We start from the raw sequence: 18918 nt of genomic DNA, 5'->3' as shown, positions 1-18918 counted from the left end.
ACCCAAGTCCTGCCCTGGCCAATCATCTCCTGCAGGAGGCATGGCAGATTCTCACCGCTCAGGGAGGAGGAGACACCTCTGCAGGCTGCCTCTGGGGCAACTAACCACACCATATTTCACACACCAAGCCACTTCTAGGGTGTCCTCAGGGCGACTCCACTTCCAGAGACTAGATCAGAGTTAATGAATGATACAGCAGGTACCCCAAGCAGCCTCACTTTGGGATCAGGGTATCTGATCCCAAAACACATTCCTCTAGAAGGGAGAGAAAGGGAGATTGAAACAGATTCACCTTGAAGAGGGAAATGCAAGGAGGAAAGGGGGAGATGGGAAGAAAGGGTAGAGGGGATGCCGGGGAAAGGGATGGAGGTGGAGAACAGGCAGTCACATTGGTGTGTCCTGTCAGGGGACTGGGCTGCCCAGCTCAACTGTTTCCAGCCACCTTCCGGCACCCCTCTAGACCATCAGGGCGGCACCAAGAACACTGCGGCAGAGGACAATAACATGGCCCGGTGCTCTCCCAGACCGTGCCATCCAGTACAAGACAAATAAACACCACAGACACTGGATTGCCAAAAGACTTGACGGAGAATGAGAATCAAGCTGCCAAATGTCACTGCAAAGTCACAGGACACCAGGCTTCTGACAGGCGAGTAGCAGTGAGTTGACCCACTCTGCCCTCCAGACCACAAAGATGCCCTGTAGTGGCCTCCCACTGTCCTGGTGAGTTGTGTTCACTGGTCACAGAACAGTATACGGAACTCGAAATGTTCTTTGTAACCGCAAGTCAACGCCAAAGGCGTCCAGAAAGCAGGGCAGGTGGCACCAGGCATGGCATGCCCAGCGAGGTTTTTAGAAACCTGTGACATGTGGCAGCATTGGGACCTTGGAGGAGCCCCATCTGTACATTTTTTTTTTTTTTTTTTTTTTTTGCAAGGCATGGTTAGCATGGAGCTGGCACCAGAGTTCAGTATAAGGGCAAAGGTCCTTAGGTGGAGTCAGAAAGAACCACCCTGGTGGCCTGTCCTTAGACACAAAGGTGACATCCCAGAGCTGTTGCAGCTCCTGCTGGTTCAGAGCGTCCCCTTGACAAGAACCAACTTGCAAATCCTTATATCAAACTCAGGCCTTATAAGGCCTTGGTACAATTCATTCTTAAAGAGAGGAGGGGGTCAACACCCACACAGGACCAAGATGGAAGTTCTCAACCTAAAGAAATATTGTTGCATAAAAAATGGGGGGAAGGGAGGAAAGAGATGTAAAGGCCGGGGAGAGGAGAGAGGTGAACAGGCTGCCAAAGCTTTCTGTTTACAACCAACAGCTGGAGCGCCTATTCGGACAGACGTTGTGTTGTGTCTGTGTCACCCCCACTAATAGCTACCTCAGCCACGGTAGCCTGACAGCCCCAGAAACTCTGGGCTGGCTCAAGCGGCCCCATCAGAGAGGACCAGTAAGCAGTAAATGCTTCCAATATGGGAACCATTACCCATGACGTATCTAGGCACACCCCTCGTAATTTAGGTTTGGCTTTGAGAAACAGGGTGAACGGCCCTCTGTGTTTGAAAGAAATTATGCTAAGCCCAGGAGAAAATGAAAATATAAAAGGGGCAAAGGAGCCTAAGAAGGCCCTTGCCGGAGACTGAGTCACTGTGCCGCCCAATACCTGGACTCAAAGTGACGGTTTCACCCCCTCTCCGTCTGAGCCCCTCCCCCAATCCCACCCTAACATGTGATGATGGTGTCCACGTAACAAAGAGACGATTTCACTCCTGGTCACAACATATGTGCTCAATTCATTCATTGACACGAGTTGAAATTCCCTCTGGGCTATGGGTAGAAATCAAACCAGCGCAGTCTACACAAATCCCCTAGCTATTGATGCTTTGCTTGAGCAAGAACTGCAAAATGGAGCCTTTTGTTCAGAGAGTATATCCCAAGGAACTTCGGCCATGGGATTCCACAGCACCCAGGAAGTAGAAACTGGCATTACAAGTTATGTCAAAGCACCTAGAGCTGGTGGCTCAACGGTACAAAGAGGAGTCTGTATCCGATCTGGCTAGCCAGACCCAGGTCCCCTGTGTCCCAAAGGCACACTTGCAGAGAAAGCGCGGGCTCCCTATGGTCTGCAGGACTCCTTTGACATGTTGTTCTGGAAACCTTGCCACCTAGGCCTGGATCCACAGACAAATGCCACCAGGCAACATTGGTGAATCTCAGCTATGGGAGAAGGCATATGCTTGCTGTAGCTACATGAAGGAATGGGGTAAGGAGGTCTAACGAGGCAAAGGCCTGAATGGAATATATCTAATCTACAGTGCACAGTCTTAAGGTCTACTGACTTGTCTCTCTGAAAAATTAATTTACAACATTTCCCGGGTCCCACATTCCTTCCTCCCTCCTCCCCTCATTCATCCAGAGGGTATACTGTCCCCTGTCCCCAAACTGCCACTCCACCAGAAAGGCTCCTATGCAGCTTTCAAAATCCAACCCAAATGTCACCTTTATGAGATTTCCTGATTCCTACTATGACAAATGCCATTACCCGTCTCCATGACGTCACAGCCTTTGTTTTATCCATGTGGTATGCGCAACAGGCAAATGCATTCACCCCTTACCCAATAGTCTCCTGGAGAGATTCTGAGAAGATGGGAGGAGGGGGAATAAATGCAAGGACCTTGGTTTACCGTGCATGAGGACCACCTTCCAGGGTCAACCCCGGGCATGGGCTGGGTTTTCATGGGCTCTCAGAGGAGGATAGCACTGCCAGTTCAGAAACCTTTTGTACCAGACCAGGGGCCTGCAGCTGTCAAGAATGAACGTGGTCACCTTGAACAGCACCCTGCGGCTGAGACACCAGCAAGGCCAGCTGCTGGCAAAAGGCAGCACACAGAGAGTCCAAAAGAAGTCCCTCCCACGCCCTGATGTAAGGAGCACACTGAGAGAAAGTACGCTCTGTATGGGAGAGCAAGCGCTCTACCTGCAGCCCTGCCTGCACTGGCCAGGGGCCACCTGGGGCTTGGGTGCATGGGTCACAACCTGATTGTAGCAGGTCAGCCGACGAATCAGCTGAGGATTTATACAGCCCCGGGAGAATATCCACTTGCATTCCTCCGATTCCAAACCAGGGTTTTCTCTCGAACGAACAAAAATCTGTCATCTCTTACGTATGCTGCTTCCCTGCATGGGGATTCCTGCAAGGTTCTCAAGGAGAACTAAACATCTGAAGGTCTTGGGAGGTTTCTCCTCACCCAGGCCATATCTAATACCTGCTTCAAGAAGCTTGTGGGCCAAAAGACATATGGTCTACTGTACCTTTGGGGGCTGCGGAGACGATGGCTCAGTAGGCAAGGTGCTAACTCTGCAAGCATGACTTTGATTCCCCAGAACTCACATTTAAAAAAAAAAATTAAAAAAGGTAGTTGTAGTGAGAGGGCAAAGACAGATACATCTATCTTAGCCTATATAGTGAATTCCAGGTCAGTGAGAGATCCTGTCACTAAAACCAAGGTGGATACATCAACAACACCAGAGGAAATGCAACTGAGGTCACCTTCTAACCTGCACACAAACGCAAAACATACATGTGCTTGTGTACGTACGTACACACACACACACACACACACACCCCTACTATTCATCCATTCAATGAATATGCACACCAAGTCACAACCTGCAGGAAGTCCCTACAGCCAAAGACGCCAGCAGGCTGTTATCATAACCACCCAGATGCTAGGGATGAGGCCTCCCGACACCAGACAGGCGACAGGCCCAAGAATCATGGTGCCTAAGTCAGCTACAGCTTGAGGGCCTGCTAGCGATGAGCTGGGGTAATTGGCAGGTGTTCCCCAGGCGGAACTACATTCCAGGGGCCAGTTTGCTGGGACCTCATGTTGCCTGTGGCTCTTTCGAATCTGCACCTGGAACAAGCTTGCCTCTCTGACTCTGAGATAAACATCCAATAAGTGGCATCCACTCAAGTGGAGATATTTGCCCTCTAATTCCCTTAAGGGGCAGATTGATGCCCAAATCCTATGTGACATTTTCCCTGTGCAGAGCAGAGCCTCCCTCCTCCGCCTGGTAAGTACTTTCTGAATAAAAGAATAGCTTTAAAGTGGCCTGGCTACAAAAAGTAGGGTTAAGAGTTAGCCCTAGAGGGCAGGCTGCCTCTGGCTTCTCTGACTCCAGACCTTTGGGGGCTGTGGCGGGATATTGTTCAGCTCGTTTATTTAAAGGGTTTGGCCTTTCTTTTCCCAGCAGGACCCTAGTTACAACACCATTCAGAGGCTGCAGATGTGTCCCCAGGACCAGTCCCCTCTGCAGCATCCCGGCCAATTCAGAGGAAGGGCCAGCAGCTGGAGGCTAAGAAACAGATGGCCTTCTTTCTTGGGATGGGTTTGATCCTGTTGCTGGGGCTCAGCTAGCTGGGGCCTGCATGGAAGCCGGAGGAGACTCCGGGCTGCAGGACCGAGAAAGGCAGGCCAGAGCCTTAAGGATCCCTTTTCTGCAGTGATTTGTAGCAAAACGCAAGGCTCTGGGGAGTCTATCCAGGAGGGCTAAAACCCACATTTGCTTGAAGTTTCTAATTAAGATGGCACCACCATGGTTAACCTTTCTCTCCTGCCTTACAAACCTCAAATTTGCCTGGAGGGGAGGCTTTCAGAAAGCAAACAAATCTGAAGGGCTACCTTCGGGATTCACCAATGAGTCTAGGAGATCCGGGCAAGGTGCCCAAACACTGTGGCTTCCTGAGGACAAGGTGTGTCACTGTGCCAGGCAAGGAAGGAACCGTCACCACTCTGCCCATGATCAGCAGGGCTTTCCTGGCCTCCATGATGACTGGGCAAGAAACCAATCAGAGAGATGAAGTGCCAGGAAATGGACATCAAGGAGCAAACAAAATAACCCAGCTGCGGCATGGCGCAGCCGCCTCAGACTGACCACCCCTTCAAGGGGAAACACCTTCCCACAACAAAGATAAAATGGGAACTAGACATAGTGGTTCGCGCTTGTAATCCCAGCACTCAGGAGGTGGGGAAAGGAGAATCAGAACTTCAAGGGCATTCTCAGCTGCATATCTCAAGGGTTACATGAGACCCTAGCTCAACCAATTAACCAAGAAGTTGGGAAACTGACTCCAAGGTTATTAATCACCCTGAGCCGGGAAACGCACACCTATAGCATCATCTCCCTGCCGGCTTGGGCGGCGGCCATTGAACTCAAGGACTGTGTAGTTCTGAGGGAAAGCTGCCTCGCTTCCTTCATGTCAATAGTGACCATGCCTCACGTCCGACCTGCAGCCCTGAGCATCCCCAACTCACTGCACAAGTGACACCTGTGTCCCGGCCAGTGTCTCTCATCTCCACACCTGTCTGGGACCAGAGTGCACTATTTTTTTTTTCAAGCCCCACCAAAGTGAACTTTGCTTGCTTTTAAAAAAACAAGCTTCATTTCCTGGCTTCTTCTGCCCCTAGGGACACCCTTCTTGGCCAAAGTTGGAGGAGGAGTGGGTGTCTGGCTTCCAGCCTTGAGTTCTTGGAATTTTTTTTTCTTTTTTTCCCTTGGGGGAGAGGAGGAGAGGCAGAAGGTGAATAAAAGAGTGGGGAGTCCCTAACCTCTGTGACATTGAAAGGGCCCCCACACCTATCATTTCCATAACCACAGGCAGAAGGAGTCCCGGAAGTCTTGTGCAGGTGGGCCTTTGATTTCCCACCTGGTTGCAGGGCAGAAATGCCTGGAAGAAAAGCTGGAGATGCTAGCAGGATGGCAACCCAACCAAGCTAAGGTTTGGTGGGATCTGAAGCAGACCTTCAGGGTACAAGGGGCAAGGAAAATCTGGGGGTGACTGAGGAGCAAATAAGCAAGAGCAGGAATGTCCTTCCTGTCCCGAGTCCATTAACTCAGCATAAGTCACCATCCAGGACTCTGTGCAGTCTTCCACTGGTCCCCCCAGCAGCAGAGGGTAGACCTCTAATCAATTCCCTACATATCACCAGAGGCCATTACAGAAGAATCACAGACTGTAATTGGTGGAAACTTTTCATTGCCTGAAACTCTTCTCAGAATGACTTAAGGAAGTCATTCTGAGTGGGTGGGTCCCTGAAGCAGAACCAGAATCAGCTAACCAGTCCTTGAAGTTTAATGTTCAAAGTAGGGGGTAAGGAAAAAACAAGAGGGGTGCCCAGCACTCCACCAAATCGCCTCTTGCTGAGGAAGGAGGAATCAGCTGTGAAATCCATCTTCCACCAATACATTCACCTAAAGGCTAGGTACGTACTCACTGTGAAGTTGTCCAGAAATCACAGCATCTCCGAGAACCGCAGTGATTTTATTCACAAAATGGGATGCCTGGGGTCTGCTTGTTTGGTAGAAAAGGCCAAGATGCCAAGGTACCTAGTACATCTGAGACACCACAGGTACTTAATAAATGTCAGGCTTCTCCCATCATCACCACCTTCACCATGATTATGGCAAGGAACGAAGAGCATGACCTCATCCATCCTCATGGCAACCATCATTATTCCAAGAACGGAGCTGAAGGGCATGATCTCACCCTGAACCTGAGCACTCATGAACCCTGTTAGAGGAGCCACGCAAATCATTGCTCAGTTCCGTCACCACTCTGGATCCCATCGCGATCAGATTGGAAGCCTGGTACCCAGCCACTCTAGCAGGCTGCCGGAGGAAGACATCACAGGAGGCGGTGACAAAAGGCAATCACCACCTGCTCTTGGGGCAGGCTCCTCACTGGCCTGGACAGAGCGAGCACACTACAGCACACCCATCCAAGCCCACAACAACCTCTCCACCATCCTTCGCTGGGCCTACATGGATCCTTTAGAAACCTTATACCGAAGACTCTCCTGCCAGAATACAGCATGCCTCATGACACGTGTTCTCCCTATGTACTGTGAGGCTACAATTGACTTTCTTAAAAAAGAAAGGAAAAAATGTCAACCTCAAACACTTGAATTGGAAGCAGCAGAAGGGTCACATGTCTAAACTCCAGGGGGCTCATAAAAGTCCAAGGGGGAAAAAGGAGTAAGCTAAAGGAAGGTCTAACGTCCTTTTCTATTTAAATGTCTGTAAATTCACCATTTATCATTATAGATTACAAGGCAGGCATCTTACGAGGTCTTTGAAATATGGGTTCTATTTACTTTGACAGAGGGTGTGGGGTGGGAAGAAACCAGGGCTTGCCGAGCACCTGCGCCGAGCCAGGAACTGCAGTCCAGTTTGCACCCAATCTGCACAATTTAGAGAGATATTATCTTGGTGTTTCAGAGGGGTTATCTCTCTTGGCTGAGGTCAAGAAGATAGTAGAGACATTCAAACTCAGCTCCCAAGGGCAATTTCCTCTAAGAATACACCTCCAGAAAGCAGGTCACACACTATTCAAACCAGCCCCCCTTGGCTCTATTGAAAATTCTAGGAGTCAAATGTTGACTGAGGACTCCTTGGTCTTTAATCTGAGCATTTCTCCATACAGGTCATATATTCCGCGGTGTGCCTGCTACAGCTACAACCAGTTAAACAACAGTCTTAGTGGAAAATCCATAGGCCTGGGGAGGAGCAGGAAAGAGGCGCCCTGAAGCAAGCCACATGACTCTAGGGCTAGCCAACTGTCAACTCTCGACGTGAACCTGAAGGGTGTCCAAAGAGAATACCGTTTTACAAAGCTCTCCGGCTACAGATCTCATTTCGATCAGTACCAGACACAAGAAGTTGGCCATTTTCAGGGTCTAGTTACCTTTAAAGTGTGGTCCCACGTGGGAAAGAATAGTGTTTGTAAACTATCAGGTGTAACAACAGCCTACTGTGTAATAAAAAGAGAAATTCCAGGGTTAGGAAACAATCATGGAATTTATGAGTTTATTTAGCTAGCGCTCAGGATTGAGATGTTTCGGGGAAGGCGCTACATAAATAACAGGAATAAACATGCCGGCCTGGTTCTCACTCCCGAACCTATGGGCACTCCCCTTAGGAGCTGCTTTTAACATCCCCATAAAACATGCTCACCATAGCCTGAGACTCTGTGTGCACACTCTGTCCAGAAAGGACTTGGGCTTCATGCTTCTTTTGGACAAGAAATTAAAGGAGAGGATATGTTGGGGTTGGAGAGATGGCTCAGGGTTTGGGAGCACTGACTGCTCTTCTGGAGGACCAGGGTTCAATTCCCAGCACCCACATGGCAGTTCACAATTGTCTGTAACTCCAGTTCCAGGAGATCTGACACCTTCACACCAACGCACATAAAATTGTTTAAAAAAATAAATAAATAAAAGAGAGGGTATGTGACAGCTTAGCTCCCTGACTTGGCCCAGACAAAAGCAAACAGTGGATTTTCTTTTATGCTCGTAATGTAAAAAAGCCCACAAAGGACATCGTTACTTATGATGGCCACAAGCGAGCGGGCAGCACATTCCAGATTTAATCACAGGGCTGAAGACATGGCTCAGTGATGAAGACCATTGGTTCTATTTTCAGAACCCACATGGCAACTCATAACCATCTGGAACTCAAGTTCTAGAGGACTGAATGTCCTCTTCTGGCCTCGCCAAGCCGCAGGCACATACATGGTACATATACATACACGCAGGCAAAACACTTATGCACATAAAAATAAATACACCGAAAAAAAAATAGTGCAAGCTTTCCAAACTTACTGAAAATTGAGACACAAGCTCCTCAAGGATGACCGACGACTGGGCCTAGAAGCTAAGGCAGGAGGACTGATAATTTTAGGCCAACCTGGGCCACAGGGCAAATTCCAGGCCAGTCTGGGTTAGTAGTGAGATCCTCTCTCAAAAAACAAACCATTAGTACAAAAGAACAATCACAGTTCATCCTGATGGTTGAATACACTTTTGCAAAAACAAAACTTCAAGCTTTCCCCAATTGTGTGTGTGTGTGTGTGGTTTTTTTTGTTTTGTTTTGTTTTGTTTTTGAGACAGGGTTTCTCTGTGTAGCCCTGGCTGTCCTGGAAATCGTTCTGTAAACCAGGCTGGCCTCAAACTCAGAGATCTGCCTGCCTCTGCCTCCCAAGTGAGTTGAAGCCACTACCACCTGGCTCATCAACTGTATATGAAGAGACCACTACTGAACCTTTGGCTACCACGCATGGGTTTTTCTAACAGTAAGGGCAAGGGAAACACATGTGTAAAAAGGGCACGTGCAAGCAGCGGTATGTCAGAGGCATCCGATCCCCCTGGAGCTGGAGATAAAGACAATTACCAGCAGTCCCCTGTGGGTGTTGGGGACCCAACACTGGTCCTCTGCAAAAGCAGGAAGTGCTCTTAATCATGGAGTCATCGTCTCAGCCCCTACAGGGACATTTCTGCACAGGAAACCCATAATTACCTGTAAAACAGCCTGCAGCGCCCCTCCCCAAAAATAACTCCTGAGCCTCTGACCAAACCAAGCGACCCTGCTGGATCAAACTTGCCAGGGATTGGATCAGAAATGAGAAAGACAGACCCTGATGAGAGGGACTTACTTGGCTGTCTGTGGAAGTAGCCAAACCGTCTGCAAGCGAGGGCTACTGCATGCCCGCCACAGAGAATGTGAGCGCTAAACATCCCCTTCCTGTTTAAACACCACCCCAGTTATTTCATAACCATGTAATTATTCATTAAATCTGATATTAGAAACATCTCATATTGGAATGTCTGGTTATTTGAATTCTCGCCATCAACAGAAACAAACAAACAAACAGAATCAACTTTGAAAGATCTTGGAGCAGAAGAGATGGCTCAGTGGTTATAGAAACATTGCCACCCTTGCAGAGAGCTTACATTTCCCTCCAGACCCAACTCCAGGGCATCCGAAACCTCGGGCTCCACGAGCACCTACACTCACGCGCGCGCACACACACACACACACACACACACACACACACACACACAGAAATACACATACAGGAATTCAATCCAAACAGTTAAAAAGTAAATCTTGAAACGACAACAACCACAGATCTTTAGTGCTGGCTGGGAAGTAGAGGCGGGAGGCTTTTTTTTTTTAAGTAGATGATCAATCTTTTAACTACTGAAATAAACAGCACAGACAAACACACACACACACACACACACACAAAGCCTTGCTCTATTTGGATCAGCGGAAGCCAGCAAGAAAAAGTTATATAAATGCCAATTTTCTAGGCTTGCCAGATTTTTGCTCTAGAAGTAATATTAAACACAGTTCTTTGTCCACAAATTGTGAAATGCGTTATATACTAATGAAGAATGTGTACTCCTTTGTATGTTTAACAGCATGCTCCTGCATTTGGTTTAATTGACCAAGAATAAGCCCTTGTTCCTCGGCGAACTATCAAGTTACAGTCAACTCTTAAATATTCACACTCATACTGAGGAACAAAAATGCAGATAATAGGAAACACAAGACTTATTTTAAATCAGCCACTTGCACCACGCAGATACCTCTTTTCTCTTCTCTGAGCTAGCAATCAAATGTGGAGGGCTGAGACCACAGCACGTGGGGTACTCTCGGGCGAAGACTTACCCTACCCTGGGAAAATCTGCCTTAAACTGGTTCCTCACACTCAAAATCTCTGCTCACCTGATCCAGGGCAGCATGGCCCTCACCCCTACACCCCAGAAGACTGCCCCAGAACTAGTGGTTTCTTTTCAAGGCATGCAAATTACTCCCCCCCAACCCCCATCCTGGGTTGTCGCTTTGCAAAATTTCACTTTGCAGAGAGGGTGGGGAAGTAATTAAGGGTTTGGGGTTGGAAAAGCCCTTTTATTTTAGCTCCTACTGGGCTGGGGGTAAACAGATTCCCTTAATGTCAACAATGACTTAATTAACCAGAGCAGGTGACAATGTCAGGGGGAATCTGAAGTAAGGACCAGACTGGCAGTAATCAAGCTTGACCACATTGGAAAAATTCAGACTATGAATCAACAGAACAGGTCTTAGAATCAGGACCACCCCTCCCCGATCAGCAACTGTGGGCACTATTGTCCTTCGTCACAATGAGTGACCAGCTGGAAACAATCATTTCTACTCTGAAAGGCTGAGTAAAATCTTACGGAGATTACTTTCTTCTTAGGTCGACTGACTTGACCCAACCCTGCTGCTGCCACTTGAGAAAGTGTCCAGAGACACTCGGGACAGGATGGGATGGGGGATGGTGACATACATGATTAAATACACTACACAGAACTCCATAACTGGACATAACATTTCCCTAGAGAGTCAAAAAAAGAGGGGCTCCTTAAAAAGGGGACCAGGGGCTCTTTCTAGAAACTTACCGATTTTATATTTCTCTGGCCCAAGAGACATCTAAACTGAACTTCCCAATTAGCAAGCCAAAGTTTTCCATTGGTAAAGCTTCAGGTGATCAAAGGCAAACCTAGTGTTAGCTAAACTTCTAGTTGCACTAAATACAACTGCTTGAAGGGATACACACCCACACATTCCATTCGGGGTGGGGAGTCTCTGGAGCCTAGCATGGATGGTCTCCTCTATCTTGATTACCTTCTAATCACCTGGACACCGGTGGCAACGCTGGTCAGACAGACAAGGAGAGAGCACCAACCCTGCAGAGCCAGCACAGTGGCCTCCTCTCAGAGACATCTTCATCGCAAACATAGCTTGCTTGCTGCTGAGAGAGCTGGCACCAACTTGTCCCCAGCTTGCTGGGGATGGTGACAGCCATGGCCACCATCGACACCAGAAGCTGTGCTTTCTGCTCTTTCTGTCCAGATCACTGGTGAAACAGAAACCTCTTGAGGAGGTCGTCAGCAGGCACCTGGGGACATTGCTGTTCGGTGACTACTGATAAAGAGAGTCCCCAAATTCATCATGTTGAACCCTCAGTGAACAGGGAAACTGAGGCCCTGAGATTTCTCTGCTTTATCCAAGCCTGTTCCGGGGAAGCTCCACCTCTTAAAGCAATTTTTCTCTTTTCCTTTTTCTTTCCTTAGCATCTCCCAACTCTGGACGTGACTCGAAATTCATACAAACTCTGAATGTAGCGAAGTGTACCCAAGGGCATTGGCAACGTGTGACCTACAACTTCTGGGACTTCACGGCCTTCCTCCCTAGCCCTGCGTGCACCTACAGGTCCCCAGGTGGTGGGATCTGCGTGCAACAATGCTCACATTGTCGGGTATCAGTTCTTACACAAAGGGCCATTTGGGGGACTCCATCACACTGCCCTTCCTTCCTCGCCCCCACCTGCCTTCTCCCTGCACGTCCACACACATCTTGTAGCCTTCCTTAGGTAATGAGATGCAGCCCAGGAAACCCTCCAAGCCCATGTTATAACTCGGCACTGAAATCAACTCATAGCAACACTGCCCCGAGAGTCCAGATGAAAAACGACAATTCCTTTCCTAACTGGGGCTGTTTCCGAAGCCCACACTGTAGGAAATCCCAGCTCAGCTTCCTTAGTTTGTGCTGAGCCACACACTCCAGGGAAAACCAGCAATTAGGGGAACATCCATTTTAATTATTAGCAAAATTAAAAGAAGTACAGGCCAGACTTTCAGAAACCCAATCCTTTCCCCCTCGCATTAAGCCCTTTGAAAACACGTCACTGTTGTAAATCACACTCTCCCCGATGTCACCGGGTAAGTCACAAAGAGGTGGTTCCAAACACGGGCAAGAGGCTCTATGTTGAACAAGCCTCATACGCAATCTTCCTCTCTGAAGACGTGACAGGTGCCACGATGTCTCACCTGGTAACTGACAACATTTCCAGGCATCCGAAGGGCCCAGCGTCCCCCAGTCTCAGTCACACAAAGCCAGTGACCCATCTCTCCAGCCCCACCTCTCAGATGAGTACATAGCCCTCCTTGTGGACATCCTTAGGGATTCTGTCCACCCTTACACTGCTCCTCGGGACTCTGATTCGGGTGCATAAACACAGCAGCTCAGCCGACCTGCCGGCCAGCGCCCAGGGCCGTGACGGACTCCAAAGCCCAGCCGGCACCAGGTGGGCCCTCGGCAAACACGTTCATTACGTGGCGATGAGAGCCGGGATCTGCAGTGTCACGCTCGGATTACCACTCAAAAAAAATAACTCGCCTACCAATATTCCCTCCTGATGACAGATCTCCACGCCGCACCAAGCAGAGAGGCTTGGCTATCGACCACATCTCTGAAGGCCCTGGGAGAAGGACCAGATCTTTGCCCCGCTCAGAATTTCAGCATGTTCTCCTCACAACTTAGCTTTTCCCATTTGCAACCAAGTGTCGAAAGCCAACCGCCAGTGAAGTCTGGCGTGTCCTCGGATGGGGGAGATCCCCTTGCTCTATTCCCTTTGGAGTTTTCCTAACATAAAACCTGCCCTTCTGCAATGCTGGACTTAAACACAAAGAGCTTAGCCACAGTTTAAACACCATCCAGCATGGCAAGCTTGGTTCTCAGTGCTCAACTTCAGAAACTTCTTTGCTCTTAGACAACGCAAAGAAAACATCAGCTTTCGGAGGCTGCCTATTTCCTTTAGCCAAAACACAGGCTCTCCCTCCAACCAGAAAGTAACTGCAGGAGGCCGTAGATGACCCTACCATCATCTTGCTAAGAGACATCCCCTCCGGAGTGCTGTAAGGCATTGGCTGAGAAAGAACTGCCGCGGCCTCCCTCACCCAGTACAGAGAACAGAGCAAATGAAACCACTCCACTCATGCCTGGGAGCCAAGACCCTCCCTTCTACGCTCTGCTGTGGAAGATGTAGAGAAAGGTCACCCTCCTAAGGCAGCTGGCTGACAAAAAGGCCTTTCCTTTAATGACCACTTCCCCCAGACATAGCCCCAAAACAACCTGAAACCCTAAAAAACGGCATGCAGGAACTTACCTTCTGGTTCTAACGTGGTATCCTCAACTAAACCGAAGGAGGGCCGGGCCAGGGACAAGGTTGCCATGGTGACCAAGACCAGGCAGATGAAGTGCCCCCAGCTGACCATGGTCACGGTGCCAATCCCTGGTCCTCTTCCATATCTCCATGTGGACGGCAATCCCATCTGCACACTTCCTCAAGGACCATGGGCTGCCTGCAATGCCTTCAGCCCACAGGGGGCTCAGGAGCCAGAGCGCTGTGGCGGTGGCTTGTGCTCAGGCTGCTGCTGTTGCTGCTGCTGTTGCTGCTGCTGCTGCTGTTGCCGCTGCTACCGCCACTGAAAGAGATTCAGCCAGTTAGTAACTGTCTTTCTCCCGTGCCAACTCGCTTAAACCCAGATGGGATAAAACCGTGTCTCAGCTGTGTGCGCAAACACATCTTTTTCATTATCAACAAAAGCCTGCATCCTCACCTCAGCGTCCCAGGTGTTTCCAGACTGGTCCACAGAGCTGAAGTGGACTAAGCTTTTAAAAAGCTCACTTTTAAGAGACACCAAGATCAACCATCGCTGAGGACCCAGTCACCCAGCTACACATGCCCTGTGCCCTTCCACCCGCTATCAAAGCTACCAGGTTGCAGAAGCAACCTGACCTTCCTTCCTTTCAAGGTCAACTACAAAAAAATAAAGAGAGAGAGAAAGAGAGAGTGAGTTGAAAACGCTGGGCTTGGCACAAGCAGCCTCATTAGCTTCTCTTATCCCAGCTGGCCTTTAAGAGGCTGACAGGAGGAGGGTCTGCCCAGAGAGCTGAATTTCAGCTGGGCTGGAGCTGAGCGGCATGCGCCCCCCCCCCTCCAGTGTGGTTCTCGGGAAGAAAGGAGAGCAACAGAATCAAAGAATCCCAGGAAGGCTACAAAAAAATTCCCACCAGTTTACACTTGTCAGGATTCATTTTCAAATGCAGGCGTGTATTTCAGCCTCTCGCCAAGCCGCCACTTACAAAGAGGGAGTTTGATCCAAATGGGGGTTTCAAAGTCTGAACTCCCTTCCACTGACTGCACGGCAGGGCACAGGCAGACTAACTAAATGTCTTCACCCTATGTCAATGGGGGGTAACAAATAGGGCAGACACAAGCCTGGATGAATAAGGCAAGAGTTTATCAGTAATGGTGATGATACGTTTAAGTTGTCCTGCCGTGTGATTGGCCTGGGGACTTTCAATATGCCAACCTATTAGCTAAACTTCCCAAGTGTCAGTTACAAGGGGCACTCAACTTACTCTACCCCAAGCAGGGAGAATTCCCCAAGAAAGCTTGCCACAGTACAAATAACTTTAAGTTTGTTCAGTATCCTCAGTGACTAAGCCTTGAGTCAGAATGCACGAGTTTCGTCAAATCAGCTGTGGAGAAGGAGTCGGAAAAACCTTGGGCGCTGGATTCTGTGAGGGGCATTTTATGGAGGCTGGGGATGGGCTAAGGTTTTAACGCAACAGAAAACAGTCTAACCCCACGCTCTCGGTGCTTTCAGTTATGACACAGGATCTCGACAGTGCCAGAACCTCCCTGAAGCCCTGTCCTAAAATCTGTCCCTTCTCCTCTTAACTGAGAATGAAGAGGCTGCACCATCTTCAAGTGGGAAAAGGCTGCCTTTGTTTCCTAAGCACAGGTAAAATGTTTATAAATAACAATAAAAGCCAGAAAAGTGTGTGTGTGTGTGTGTGTGTGTGTGTGTTTAGATGCCCAGCGTTTTCAGGATTTTTTTCTCCCTAACTCTTTTTTCTTCTTAAAGAGTCCCCAAAAACCAATCCCTGACATACCTGTCAGAGGAAAGTTCACAAACATTCTCATTGATTGACTAAGAACTTACAGAACTCAGGGAAATTTTCCACCTCTCGAGCAACTTTACAATCTCAGACCACCTTCCCCACAGTCCCTACCCAGGAGTGCCTCAGCTGGAGGAAGAAGATGGTCAGTGCCCCGGTGGACTCAACTTGGACGTCGGTTCCTCACAGGCCCAGGCCCCACAGCGGCCCCCTCCTCAAACCTCTGTAAGGCGAGAAGGAAGGCAGCAGGTCTGCACGGCTCCTCACCGGAGTGGACAAAAGTGCTGAGCGACCTCCTAGGCAGGATAATTAGGTCCCAAGGCTCGGTGTTGGGAACACAGGCCCAGCATGCTGCTGGCGGCCACAATCCCAGCTTCCTGCCTTCAATACCATAATCCTTCCTGGAGGCTGAGCCCCAGTGAAAGCCCCAGCGTGTTTATTTTTCCCCCCTGAAAGGGAACTCTCTTCTCAGTCTACTAGGGAGGAGTCCTCAACCTCACTCTGACGGATGGCTCTTCATGGGCCACCCGCCCTTTGGGGTCACCTCCGCGCAAGTCTGCCTCCAAAGACAGGCAAAGTGACCGGCAGAAAGGGCCTGGCTGGTGAGCCTACTCAGTGCTATGCAACTTTGCACCCTCTCCCCATCAGGCTAATTGAAGACCAGCTTGGGGGTAGGGAGTGCAGCCTGCTACCTCAATCCCAGGATGCCTTAGCTGGCTGAGCAATTGGCATTTTGTTCCCAAGAGGATTTCTCATGGGAGAAGTCAACACTACCAGGCTAATACTAAATACTAAATGTAGATCCCTATCCGGACCCAAGGTTTCCTTACTTCTCGCCGTAGCTAAACAGGGAAGGGAGCTGTCAAGGGCTGGAGGTGGGGGGGGGCGGCGGGGGGGGGGGCGCTTAAACACAAGGAAATCCCAAAAATGCAAACTGCCATAAGATCACAATCCCTGCCCTCCTGTTTCATTGGATACTTTGAGGAGCTTAGGGGTGCACATCAGCACCTCACTCATTGTAGCATTTCTTTCATTTGTCTGCCTGGAATATCCAGTTTTGTCCTCCTTCTTGGGGCGCTAAAGAGCTCTGAGAAATCTGCATTTTAATTGACATTCCAACGAGAGGGAGAGGGGCGCCTGATTGCTTTTCTATTCAAACTAAACAGGCTTTTCAGATGAAAATGAGTCGAGACTGGTGGAAGATTTACAGGGATTTGGGACACCGGGGACAATAGAGTTTTAAATGTTGATAGCATTTCACACCAAACACATAATGGGTGCCCTGAGTTTGAAAGCAAGTCTTCCTTTAAGGGTAGGTTTTATTGAACTGGAGAAGGGGGGCAGTGAGGAAGGAAGGTCTTGGGAACTTTGCAGGAACACGAAGGAGGCTCCGCGCCTGGAGCCGGCCTCCCCAGCCTGCCCCCTGGCCGCGACGGTGGAAGCCAGCGCCACGCAGGGCCCTCGGCCGATTCCCCAGCGCTAAAGAATGAGCGCGCAAGTTAGAACTCGCCTGCGCTTTCGACATCTCGGCGCGGCTGCGGTCAGAGCAGCTAGGAGAACTAGGAAAAGTCGGTCCAGTTCGCCCCCTAGCCCCAGGCGCGCTGCGATCCCTCCTGCGCCAACCGCTGTGGCGGGCGAGAGACGCCCGGCACTGGAATCCGGGACCCGAGCCACTGCTGACCCTAAGGTGCCACCCGGGCATCCCCATCCCTTTAGGGCTGCCACCGGACACTCTCTAGCAGTTTCTCCGCCTCCCCACCCCCCCACACACACGCAAAATAAAACCCTCTCCCAATGGCCTGTATGGTGCTGGACTGGAGCTCCCAGAGCCCAGGCACCCTGAAGATGCCCTTCCAGAGCCCCCGCCTTTGGGCTGTGCCACTGGCAGGCGGCCCCATGGCGCGCCGGCTCTGAGCTCAGAGGAACGCGTCCAGTCGGCAGGACTGCCCGCCGGAGTCTGACAGGGAAAGGGTGCCGGCGGCAGACACAGATGTCAGCATCTGGATGGAGGTGCTGAAAGAACTCCCCCAAAGCCAGCCATCCACATGCAACCACTCCCCCATCACCAATCCAGTCAGAGACCGACAGGGCGCGCCCCCAAATCGTTTCCCCGGTGCCCTCCTCCCGGGTATCCTGCGCCCCTCGTCCTCCTACGGCGCCCACTTTCCCAGCTGGCGAAGCTCCCGGAGGCGTTCGGCACGGCGATTACCTTGAATGGCCGCGCTCCTCCGCGCTAGGTTCTGTGCCGGAGCCCGGAGTGGATCGGGATGGAGCAGACTTTGAGCTCGGAGAAAAACTCCAAAAAGAGAAAGATCCCTTGGGTTGCAGCCGGCGGCAAGGTTTCGAGGCTTCACGCACGCCCCGGATCGCTGAACAGCGAGGACATGACGCCGGGACTGCCCTCGGATCTGGGCAGCGAGAAGAAGAAAGGACTGGGGTTTGGTGTTGCCTACTCCAAACTTTGCTGGCGAGTGGCGAACACTCGCAGCGCGCAGAAACGCTGAGGCCCGGGGCCTCACGCCCGGCCCCCGCCAGCCCGGAGAGCAGTCGCCACGCCGGGCCAGGGACGCGCAGGCAGCCCCCGCGCCGGAGCTCGTGCGGCCGCGGACTAGATCGTCCGTGCGCCCGTTCCGCGCCCGCCGCCGCTGCTCGCCTCTCTCGGCGCTCTCCCCGCGCAGCCCGCGCCGCCGCGGCAGCCTCCTCGGGCGGGTCACGCCCCCCGCTGAAACCCGAGCCGTTTCCTGGACGGCGGCGCCCGCTCTGCCAATCAGCACCGCTCGCCACTCCCGAGGACTAGCAGCCGCAAAGAGACACCCGCCCGGGAGGCTGGGGGCCCTGCCGCGTTGCCCGCAGGGGTGCGAAGATGACCTCTCAGAACCTGGCTAGTGACCGCAGGGTCGTACGCCCTGTATCGCCGCGGTCTCCTTCCCTAGCTCGCTTAGATGTACAGAGTGGATGCTTTACGTTGTTTCGTGTCAAGTTAAGAAACAAACAACAGAATGCTGTGGACCTTCAGACACCTTAGAATATGTCTGCAGGGTACTGGGACCAGACATTTCACGCCACGGAAGCTTTGAGGGTGGGAGTAACTAATATTCGTGGGAGATGTTGCGTTATCTTGTCCTTCTGAACAATAGAGGGCATTGGGGGCGTGTGTTTGGGAGGCCCTCCCTTAAAAGGAATAGGTAATTGTACTTAATCCGCACATCTGCCTGCAGAGCTGCATACCCAGATTCTGAGGGGAAAGCTGCAACTGGTTGTTGTTAATGTGGGTGTCTTTGAAATAGCCAAAATCTGCAA

At 50.7% G+C, this 18918-nt stretch overlaps 1 protein-coding gene across 9 annotated transcripts in view; it reads right to left on the bottom strand.

The window, feature by feature from the left end:
* Positions 1 to 18331, bottom strand: part of Fgfr2 (fibroblast growth factor receptor 2) — a 103970-nt gene extending 85639 nt beyond the window's left edge. For 3 of the 9 annotated variants that reach the window (XM_057777585.1, XM_057777587.1, XM_057777589.1), the window contains exons 1-2: positions 17828 to 18328; positions 13817 to 14135 (exon numbers count right to left, since the gene is read on the bottom strand). In XM_057777585.1, coding sequence (XP_057633568.1) covers positions 13817 to 13982 — 166 coding nt within the window. In that variant the 5' untranslated portion in view covers positions 13983 to 14135; positions 17828 to 18328. Of the gene's footprint in view, positions 1 to 13816; positions 14136 to 17827 lie in introns of all 9 variants that reach the window. The other 6 variants (XM_057777580.1, XM_057777582.1, XM_057777581.1 and 3 more) reach the window with 3 other exon arrangements.
* Between the last annotated feature and the right edge of the window lie 587 nt (positions 18332 to 18918).

Source organism: Chionomys nivalis, chromosome 8, assembly GCF_950005125.1.
Source record: "Chionomys nivalis chromosome 8, mChiNiv1.1, whole genome shotgun sequence".
NCBI classification, from domain to species: Eukaryota; Metazoa; Chordata; class Mammalia; order Rodentia; family Cricetidae; genus Chionomys; species Chionomys nivalis.
This window is presented reverse-complemented; position numbering and strand designations above follow the sequence as displayed.